We start from the raw sequence: 11,498 nt of genomic DNA on the forward strand, positions 1-11,498 counted from the left end.
AGTAATATAAAACTTGCCAACTATTGCCCGATGTCTAGTATAGTCGTATTCAGCTGTCCAAAGGGTACCCTTGAAAGAAGCAACTTCCTCTAGTCTGCTCCATGTGTTCAGTATTCCCGATCCAAGATCTATTGGCTCAACAAGACTGAGGGTATAAACAGATCCGCCTGATGTTTCTGATCCCAGTGTAGTAAATCTATTTTTCATGTTAAGATCATTTACTTCTAGTTCAATTTTATCCAAAATATGCAGAATTGGATGTCTCAATATCGATAACGGAGAGGATTACACAAAAGTATGCTATATTAGATATCCAAGGTTAGAGTCACTTGAAGGTCACATGATTAGATATTTTTTAACATTTATAATAATGCATGTATGATTGAATGTATATATCTATCTATTGCTTACGGGTAAATAACAAAATGTAAACCCTAAATAAATGAATGAATGAAAAATAAATAAAGGATACAATGCATTTCCAACAATTGGACTGTCATTCACAGCATGAGGAGATAAATTAGGACCCAATCTTAAACAAGATATTCTGGAGGACATAAGCAGGGAAGCTCCATTTGGTCTGAAAAGCGGACCTGGCACCTTGCTAGGCACATCTGTATTCCCTTTAATATGATTCTTCACACAAACCGGCATCCACTTTACCCCGTCATCAAAATTTTGCCCAATCCTTCCAACTTCAGAAAAACTGCGAGTACCGAACTTCACAAGCAACAACTAGTAAATAGTAATCAACATTGTAAATCAAGTTAACCAGACTCAATTAAAAAGTCAACATGTTTTTGGCTCAAGTCCAACCAATGTGATCCAATCAAGTTGCAGGATTATCAAAGTACTCAAAACATGTGGAGGTAAATTGGTATCAATTGTGTCACCTTTGTCGTAAGACTTAAGAATTCTATGATAATGTTTGACAAAGAAGATCACAGCAAAATGAAAAGTTATAGTAAATAATTTAATGTCAAGATGAAAATATATGAACTGAATGATTAATACAGAACATATTAACTGTTAGTGGTATCATTAGTAAGGTAGGAGATCAACTTATCTGCTACTAAACCATCTCTTAATATTCTTTATGCAATGAAAGGGTATATAATTCCTCTTGCTCTAGAATAATAACTGAAAATCATATATTCCTTATTGTTAGAGTGTTGAATTAATTGATCTCATTTGCAATTATTAAGGACTTAATTTCTTCTTTCTGTTCAGACAGGTATATTTTAACTTGGAAGTGTTTATCTAAAGGCTAAAGCTCTTCAAAGTTAGAAGATAATCCAACCAAGGCTATAGTTTTATGAGAAATCGCAGTACATCTTACAACAAAAGAAGACGCACACACGAAAACTTATACCGTTGCAAATTTTTTACGCTACCAGCATAAGATCTTAATACTTGAGGTGCTTCTTTTCAAAAGCTACTGTTCTTGCAAGAAGCCTAAAACAGGTCCAAACTGATTCAGAGTTTAACATGGCATGGGAACATAAAATGTAAAGCATTGTGGAATTGGAATATGCATCAAACTTAAAAATACCATTTCAGAACAACTATCTACCATTTCAGAATCCAAAGACCCCACTTATTCTAAGTGGGTCATAAATCATAATACTTGCACACACATATCTCCATCTCATCAAAATAAAATTACAATTTGAAAACTGAAAGATCAAAATCCAATAATTGTTCATATAATTTGTCAAAAAGTGCAAGCAAAGACAAATGCAAAGGAAAAAAAATTATAAATTACCTCAGCGAGCCATTTATGCTGCCAGTCAATAAAACATCGGTTCTAAATCTACCCTCTACTGTCTGCACATCAACATTTAAGTGTTTCAAAGCACTAATACCTAACCTATCAGTTCCTTGATACTTCCAAACCTGCGAATCCAATCTTACATTAGATTCAACTAAAAAAAAATGAATCACATTATCATAACATATGGAACCAAAATCGACGAAGATATTAACATACGGCAGGTTGAGATGCTTGTATTTTCCGGAATTCATCAGTGAAGTTACACTTGCAATAGTGTGAGGCATTGACATGACGACCATCTAGCTCCCTAATCTGAAGCAGCTTAGATGTTCTGTTACTAAGCTTCCTACAACAACTCCTATTCCTTTCCTGTAACTAAAGTCAATCAAACTTTAGAATTCAATTCAAGGGAGTATGTAAAAACCAAAAAACGCCAACACCAACACATTCATGTATTAACTTACTCCAGAAGTAACTTTAGACATAACTAATCCACAAAATGGCTTACTATACGCAATGTATTTCAATTATCTAACCGTTGAATATGCTCATATTATATAATCATCTTTCACACCATATTTCAGAAAATTTTGACATTCATAGCTATCTTACTGTCTTTATCTTATAGTCAACATTTACTTGTACTTTTAACAAGGTACTACTACTACCTCCATTCTTTTTTAAGTGTAGTTTGAGATTGTTTTACTAAAACCAAGGAAATCAACAAATTTTGTTGTTTTTTAACAAATTAATTTTCTTTTTCTTAAGATACCATCAATTTTATTTTTTTATGAAGATTTTGTACACTCTTAATTAATCATAACCAACACGCCATTAAAAACATTTTGTTTACTTTATCCCTAACTACGTCTAGAGTAATATACATATAAGTGAGTGTGATTTGTCATAGTATAAAATATTTGACAGTATATAAAAATTAATCTAATGTGATAATATACCTGAGAGGAAGAGGTTTGGGAAGGCTTTGGAATAGTGGTTTTGTTCTTAGAAGAAGAAGAGCCGGGAATGGGGCCTTTGATTGGGAAATACCGGTTCTTCTCTGTGTCAAAATAGAACCCTGGAAGCTCTGTCTCAAAACAAACCCAACATTGATCAATTAGTTTTAGTAATCATTGTTAAATAAAGTTAATTAATCATAATTAGGTAAACAAAAAGAAACAAATAGTTTTGCAAACATGTGTGTATGGAACCAATTGTTTCACCTCGTGCTGGTGGCATGTTCGCGACGCGTTGGAACGAGAGAGAAGCGAGCGACCTAAGAGGTTTGTTTATAGGACGAGAAAATATACGCAAAAGGTATATAAGTTTCACGTCTTGGACCGTGGAGGATGGAGTAAATACCAATTTCATCCATGATTTTATTAAATATTAGGTTTAAATGGAATTTTCGTCTCTATATTTATATTTATTTACGAATAACGTGACATACAATTCTATAAATTTAGATGTATTAATTATTCATATATTATTAATTAAATTAAAAATATAAAAAGTTTATGAAGTTGAAATTTAAATTTTCACGATATTTTATTTCAATTTTATGGGTATTAATCACTCTACATCACCGTATCATATGTCACATTATTTAAAACATCTCACGTCATCACTTTTTAGTTAAAAAATCAGAGGGATGGACCAAAATTGTCGACTTTTAAAATAGATAGACCAATTTCGTAAATCAATTTAAATAGAGGGGCTAAATCTGCAATTAAGTCATTACTTTGTAAAAATTTCAAAATAGATGTTTTTTTTTCTAACATTGCCACATATTAAATTGATATATTTTAACTCAATTATGTACCATGTAAAAAATAAAAATAAAAGTCTTCTTGTACTATCAGACCTTTTGCATTCTCTCAAACTCATTCACGGTCGTCATCACCAAACATAATGTTTATGCTCCATTTTCGTGTTCGTTCAATCATGTTAGTTGCAAAGTCTTCTTCCCCAATTTTATTTCCTTCATCCATTGATATATTCTTTCACCTTTGTTTTTTTAAAAAAAGAAACCATATTTGCCAAAACAATATGAATAGGATGGCTGGTGGTTCTCAATTTAATTTATTTATGAAGGGGAAAAGGTATAATGATAATTTAGGACTTGATGAATCATGTATTGAGGAAAACTACGATAAAGATTTTAAGAACAGATGGAAACCTGGATCGATCTTTCTTTGGTTGTCTAATTTGGAAGGTAATGTTCAAATGTGTATTTTTTTTAATTTCTTTGTTTTGTTGTGTTTGAGAGATTTTATCAAAAAAACTTAAATTACTTTGTTTTGATTCTTTCATTGTTATGATTTTTACCGTCTATTATAGTTTCTTTTTCCATTGATGATTTGAGTTATTATGTTTCAGAAAAAGGATTATTATTTCTATTGCGATGAAGTTGTCGGTATTGCTAGAAATAAAAAATTAAGTATTGAAATGATATTTTAAGTATTGAAACGGAGCCCATGTAAGATTTCCACTCCATTGATATTGGAATAAGAAAGAAAATATATCACTAAACTTTATGAAAAAGGGTAGAAATATTGTGTGTTTTCATTTTAAAAAATATGTGTTCATTTTATCTTGATGAGATACTCTTTAAAGAAAACATTGTCAAAGAGATAAAATGAAATGCTAGACAATGAAGATGCATTTCCAAAATACTGAAAATACTTTTTTGTCACTTTTATTGTTTCTAGAAATGAGACAATTTTCAAAGTTTATTACCTTCTTTACAAAATTAACATAAAACTCAAACTCCAAAGTTCAGCCATAACAAAGATCGAACTACCCAAATTGCAAAAGTAACCACTAACAAAACCTCCCATAGAATTTATGATTAAACTTCCACATGCCGAAAATTCTCGAGGTTCCAATATGCGAAGCATCAATATTGAGCTTGAAATAACTAATAGAAAGAGGTTGCCATTGAACCAAAATCATTTGTCTGCTACCAATATTGATAGATGAAGGACGAAAATGAAAATGATGAGATATTCATAATTGGTCATATAATTGGTCACTTAAGTAATCAATCTAATCATTTTGTTTATAAAAAGAGATATTCATTTGATTACATTACCCTAAAAGACAACATGAACACATTAACTTGAATTTGGAGCCATAAAGTGACGATTATTACATGTGAAACGAATCCCTCGATTCTATACTAGTCATTATATAAACGAATTGCTTCTCAATTATGTTGTGTACCATAGATGAATTATAATTAGAAACTATCGATCATAGAATAGTACGATAGAAATGCTTCCCTTGTTGTATTACTTACTCCTTTTCATTATTTTCCTTCTTACTTTCAAAATTATTTTTCAATCAAGAAAATTAAAAAACCTTCCTCCAGGACCACTATCTCTTCCCATAATTGGCAACCTCTACCTTCTAAAAGAGCCACTCCACCACATCTTCTACAACTTCACCACCATAGGATCATGCTCCTATGGGGAACATTTATGGAATTTGAACAAGTTGAGCTAAGTTCTATGTTCCATATCTTGACATTCAACAACATGATGAGAATGATATCTGGAAAGAGATACTATGGAAAAGAAGAGAGTGATGTGATAGAAGCGAAGGAATTCAGAGACACCATAGCAGAAAGGAGTATCAAACATGGCAGATTACTTGCCCTTTTTAAGGTGGTTTGATTTTCAAAATTTTGAAAAGAAGCTACAAAATATTAACAAGAGATTTGATACAATCTTGAATGCACTCATTCATGAGAATCGTAGCAGGATGCATCGAGAAAATACTGCCATAGATTATCTTCTGAAACTAAGAATCACAACCTGAGTATTATACTGATCAAATCATCAAAGGACTTGTCTTGGTAAGAATTTTAATCATTTTTTTCATATAATCTTATATAATTATATATGTTGCAATACCAATATCTTGAAATTATTATCATTGTAGTTGTTGATTGAATTTTTACACATTGAGTGAGTATTAAATGAGTTGGATATTTGTATAGAGATGTGCGTAGGGTCGATTTTATACTTATGAAAATGTAAAATAAATTTTAAGATGATACCTAATGTTAAACTCCTTAATCATAGTTTAAAAGTAAAAATATTAAATTTTGTCATCAAAATTTAGTATATAGACGTTTTAGAATATAAAATTATTTGTTTGTTTCATTCAATTGATTTCGTTTAATATTTTTTTTAATTAATAATAAATTCAATTAATTTAATATTTATTAAAATAACATTAATTTTAAATAAAATTTTATTAATTTTAATTTCGTAATACAGTAGAATATAAAGTTTTTTTGTTGTTGTTGTAAACATTTGTTTGTGGAGGCTTAAAGACCATTATGATGTTGTCCTAACCCTTGAGTGAGTATGTAATAAGTTGGAACAGTATTGAGATAGGCCTACTTTGCAAGTTGCATGAATCATCATCATCATTATGGAGACAACACTAACATGCTCTTCTATCCATTTTTTTTCAAATAAAGATTATAGTGGACATTTATTTATCATGTCAAAAAATAAGCCTGAAATTTTGGACTACATTAATTCAATCTTTTTAATATTTGTGTTTATATTTTTATTACCATATTTTTTAATTCAAAATTGAAGTAGGATTAGTTTAGATTTGATTTGTTAAGATTGATTTAAGAATTAGATTTGATTGAGTATTAAAATTATGTTTAGATTAAATTTGAAATTACGATTAAATTTATTTATTTTACTTCCGTAAATAAAATAAAATAATTAATAAAATAATTTAAATGAATGGTAAAATTATATTTAAAAAAAAATATAACATACTAGATCCTTTAAGTATATTATATTGTCGTCATTGTCACCACCACCACCATCTTAGCATCATGTCCATTGCTTATAAACAAAATTTCATACTAATTATTTGCAAATTCTAGATTATGCTTTTTGCAGGAACAAATTCCACAGGCGTAACTTTAGAGTGGGCCATGTCTAATTTATTAAATTGTTCAGATGTTCTGAAAAAAGCAAAAAATGAAATTGATACTTATATAGGACAAGATAGTTTATTAAATGAGTTAGACCTTCCAAAACTTCCTTACCTTAAGAAGATCGTCTTAGAGACACTTCAAATGCATGCCTCAGCTCCATTGCTAATGCCACACATGTCTTCCGATGAAATTACTATTGGAGGATTCCATGTTCCACAAGATACTATTGTGATTATTAATGGTTGGGCAATCCATAGAGATCTTCTAGTGTGGAATGAAACCACGTGTTTTAAATCTGACAGATTTGATAAGGAAGGCGAGGAGAAAAAATTAATTGTGTTTGGATTTGGAAGAAGGTCTTGCCTGGGAGAAGCCTTGGCTTTGCTTAACGTTACCTTTAATTTGGGATTACTTATTCAATGTTTTGATTGGAAATGAATAAGTGAGGCAAAGATCGATATGAGTGATAAAAATTTGTTTACCTCAACACGATTGATTCCATTGAAGGCCATGTGCAAAGTTCATCCAGTCATCAATAAGATTAACAATCAATATGAGTAATTGATGATATATTTGGCAAAGTTGCAGGCATATCTATCATTAAACACAAAATATTTCATAAACATATATTTCTAATATCAAATGCAATATTAATTTATATTTAAAATATAAGTATAATATTATTTTCAATATTTCTGTTTCATATTAAGTGTCTCATTTTCAATGTTTATTAGTCGCATGTTTTTTGTCTCTTTAATTAACCACTATTAATTAGATAATCTTAGTAGTTGAAACTCATGTTATCATCGAAATCACTACAATTAATCATTTTCTTAAGAACTATACACAATCCAAATGAAACACAAGACACCTCGTTGTCCCATTGGTGAAACCTAGATTGCTAATCTTGATTATGAGATAAATATGTGGATAGATTTGGAGCCAAATCATTCAGATAAGAAACAAGCAGATGTGCAGAGATAGAAACAATCAAACATAAATAAATACTTATGTAGACATAAACAAAGACTGATGCAAGCAAAGACATATGCTTTAAACATATTACATAGATCTACCAGAATTTTGATAATACTTTTCATTAGATTCACAAACTCTTAAGACAATTAGTTCCTTTGGATTTGCGTCTTTCAGGCAGTTAGACCTTTTAGAGTGAGGTTGAATTTTCTGATTAACAACTCACATCTTCTCTGAGTGTTAAATCTAATTGAATAATCTATATTTATCCAAGATGTTAAGCATTTCCAAAAATGGTGAATTGCAAGTAAAAATCAAAATGATGATATGTTAGATAATACTAAACATAATTCATTTATTAAACAAGAACAAATGATATGATGCAACAATCTAGATAAAAATATAGGTGCAACAAGCAGATGCATATGTAATATAATATGTCGTAAACAAATGTAATAATCAGATGCAACAAACAAATGTAATAATCAGATGCAACAAACAAATATAACATATACATTAAATAATCAATTGTAATTTAAGCAAGGTGTTTCAAAATGATGCATACATAATGCAACACATAGATGCAGGCACAAATGAATGTTAAATATAATAGACATTAAGTAGATTATATACTAGGTAAATACATTTCATCAATACTTATTATCCATTTTCTTGTTATCCTCCCCCATTATAATTATAAAAACAGTAGTGCAAAAAGAAAAGAATAGATAAATAAATTAGTAAAAAATAAAGATACTAAAATGAATGGAGAATGTTGAAAGAAAACAACACTAAGATTAGTAAAATAAAATAAAAAATTACACAAAAAAACAACCAAACAAATAAAATTTAATTAAATACACAATATCGATTAAAGAAAATAAACTAATTAAAAGAATTAAAAATAATTTTAACTATACTAAAATAAGGAAAGAATGCCAACAGAAAAATAAACTAATTAACATAGAATAGTAAAGTAATAATAATTGAAGAATCATTAAGGAGAAGAAAATAAATGAACAAAATATGAAAGAATAAATATTTTTAATTTAGAATTAACATAACAAAAGTAACAATACAAAAATTGAGTGAAAAATTTAAGACTAATTTCGGGATTTTTAAACCAGTTATAAAATTAAAATACATATGAACGATTGAATCACCAATTCTTTTATACATAATACTGTTAACTCTCTTGACATCAATGTTGATAAGTGATTTCCCTTCTTAAGAATTATCTCTTCGAACATTTGATATAGAAGTTGTACCTTTAACAATCTTCTTATAGAGAGTTTTACTATAAATAAAGTTAAAATCTTCAAGAATAAGAAATATTGTGTCAATCAATTGATGAAATACTTGAGAGGAAATATAATTTTCCAATAATTAGCAATTGTAACAAATAATAGACACTCTTACTCTCTTTCTTTTGGAGAATGACTCTCGAAAATCATTTGTGCTAATTTCAACAAAGATATATCAAATGAATATTATAATATCTCATAAAGTTATGCATCTCCTACCACTAGTGCAATTAAACCTTTTTACATCGGTTCCTATGTACATATTAGATCGGTTACTTGTCCGATCTAACATCAAGCGTTGTAATAAATAGTTACTTATAAAATCGGTTAAAATAATAGATGTAACAAGTCAAAATTGATTTATTACATCGGTTAAATTTGAACCAATCTAACAAGTCAAAATTGATTTATTACATCGGTTAAATTTGAACCAATCTAACAAGTCAATCCAAATTTGATTTATTACATCAGTTAAATTTGAACCAATCTAACAAGTCATATTCAAAATTTAACTAAATTTCTTACTTCATTATAGCTATTAATAAATCAACTAAATATCAATTGAATCGTAGCATTGTCACATCAAATAAGTAGAACCAGAACACTAATGTAATTATAAACACAATAGAATTGAACATGCCTCGACCCAATGAGTCACATGATGGCATCAACTATGTTGACAATACATTATACTTAACATGAAAACATAAACAAATCACAAGTCTTAGTATACATAAAAGATTGTAATAATATTAATAATCAAGATTAACACAAAAAGATTCATATGAATTAACACAACCGAATCACTTGAATGATTACTATTATTCACCATCTATGGTCAAAGATTTCATTGTCTGTTGCGCAAGCACGAAATCAACGCAACAATTTAATGCATTAACATCCAAGAAACCATCCCAAAGTTGAATGAAACACCTATTCAAAACTCAAACCAATAATTAACATTTAAAAAAAACAATGAATAATAAAAAATTATTATAATAACTCAAAAAATATAGGCAAACAACAAACAATTTGATTCAAATTATTCAATAATAATGACTTAATACAAAAAGCTTTAGCTATGAGAATATGACAGATTCAGAGGTACTACAACACATGAACTTGATCAAATTAGTGTTGATCTAGGCATCTGACAAGTTCAATCAACAGATAACTAACCAATAAAAGAACCAAACAAATGCCTGGTAAATAACCCCCAGTTAACAAATGCACGCATTATACAAAACCAAACAAATTTCAATCAACAGATAAAAGAATTAGAAATTATGATACCTCTAGATTCTGCATTTTATAATCCTTGAAACATCCAACATGATATTCCTTCTCACACTACAAGAACAAACCAATCAATGCTACAAACAAATATATACTGATATCAATGAAAGCAATTGAAAATTTAGGCTTGACAGAATATAATAATACAAATAAAGCCATACCTGATCACAAATAATTATTGTCTGAGGACCAAATAATTTAACGAAATCATGACATCTGTACATGATATCAAACATTAGTAAATAAACAATAAAAGAATCAAGTCCAGATATATGTCACAAACTACAGCATAAAAATTGTGTTGTTAACGACATGAAAATAATAGGGCATTACCCGCACAAGACACATCCACTATGGTCGACCGCTACACTTTTGACAATGCAAATGCATCTTTGGTTTATCAGTTCTAAATGATCAATGCCTACAATCCTTCCAACTGTCAGAGCATTCACATTACGTTTCACATTACTCTCCATCTAGAAATTATCATACAAATTAAAAATTAACCTCGGGATGCAAGATGTTAATGGTATATTTTTCTTTTACTAAGCAAAAAGAAAATATTAAAATACAATATAAGAAATTTAATGATGAACAAATCTTATTGTTACTAATGTACTACACCTAGACAAAAATAAGATGTTTTTATCTCATCGATCTGTATTTCATTTATGCTTGATAATTATTCTCATCAAGCATATGAAAATAGGTGTCTGATTATTTTTCTTTAATTTGAAGTAATTGAACATTATCCCTTACAGTCTCTATCAGCGTAAATCAACAAATTAGCTAACTACATTTTTTTGGGATTACATACTATTTCCCTCATGTAAATAGGATCTCACCTGCCAACTGTGAAGAATATTCAATTGGATGAAACCAATCCCAAAACAAGTGATTATCATGATTCAAATAAAGATTAACGCCTTGCAGACCTTTGAAGCATAGACCTTCTCCATTGAACTTTCCAATTCCGCAGCATGCTGATTTTTTTTTTCCAGTCAATCCTACAATATGTTAACTAACATTAATTAAAATAAAATTTAATAATTTAATTTATTTGATAAGTTCTTATCAAATATTTTAAAATAACTTAAACCATAGGTGAGTATGCAGAAACATACTTAAATACTTGTTTTAGCGAAATTGGTACACAAAGGATCAATTGGAGATGAAA

General features: G+C 29.1%; 1 protein-coding gene and 1 pseudogene across 2 annotated transcripts in view; one reads left to right on the forward strand and one right to left on the reverse strand.

The window, feature by feature from the left end:
* The window catches only part of LOC101513318 (uncharacterized), a 9,270-nt gene extending 6,122 nt beyond the window's left edge, over positions 1 to 3,148 (reverse strand). The window contains exons 1-6 of one of the 2 annotated variants that reach the window (XM_004488165.4): positions 2,998 to 3,148; positions 2,734 to 2,861; positions 1,991 to 2,143; positions 1,766 to 1,896; positions 473 to 706; positions 18 to 196 (exon numbers count right to left, since the gene is read on the reverse strand). In XM_004488165.4, the coding sequence (XP_004488222.2) occupies positions 18 to 196; positions 473 to 706; positions 1,766 to 1,896; positions 1,991 to 2,143; positions 2,734 to 2,861; positions 2,998 to 3,145 (973 nt within the window). In that variant the 5' untranslated portion in view covers positions 3,146 to 3,148. Of the gene's footprint in view, positions 1 to 17; positions 197 to 472; positions 707 to 1,765; positions 1,897 to 1,990; positions 2,150 to 2,733; positions 2,862 to 2,997 lie in introns of both variants that reach the window. The other variant, XM_004488164.4, reaches the window with a different exon arrangement.
* Positions 3,149 to 4,942: 1,794 nt separating this feature from the next.
* On the forward strand, positions 4,943 to 7,341 carry LOC101495495 (isoflavone 2'-hydroxylase-like; annotated as a pseudogene).
* The last annotated feature ends 4,157 nt before the right edge of the window (positions 7,342 to 11,498 follow it).

This window comes from Cicer arietinum, chromosome 1 (assembly GCF_000331145.2).
Source record: "Cicer arietinum cultivar CDC Frontier isolate Library 1 chromosome 1, Cicar.CDCFrontier_v2.0, whole genome shotgun sequence".
NCBI classification, from domain to species: domain Eukaryota; kingdom Viridiplantae; phylum Streptophyta; class Magnoliopsida; order Fabales; family Fabaceae; genus Cicer; species Cicer arietinum.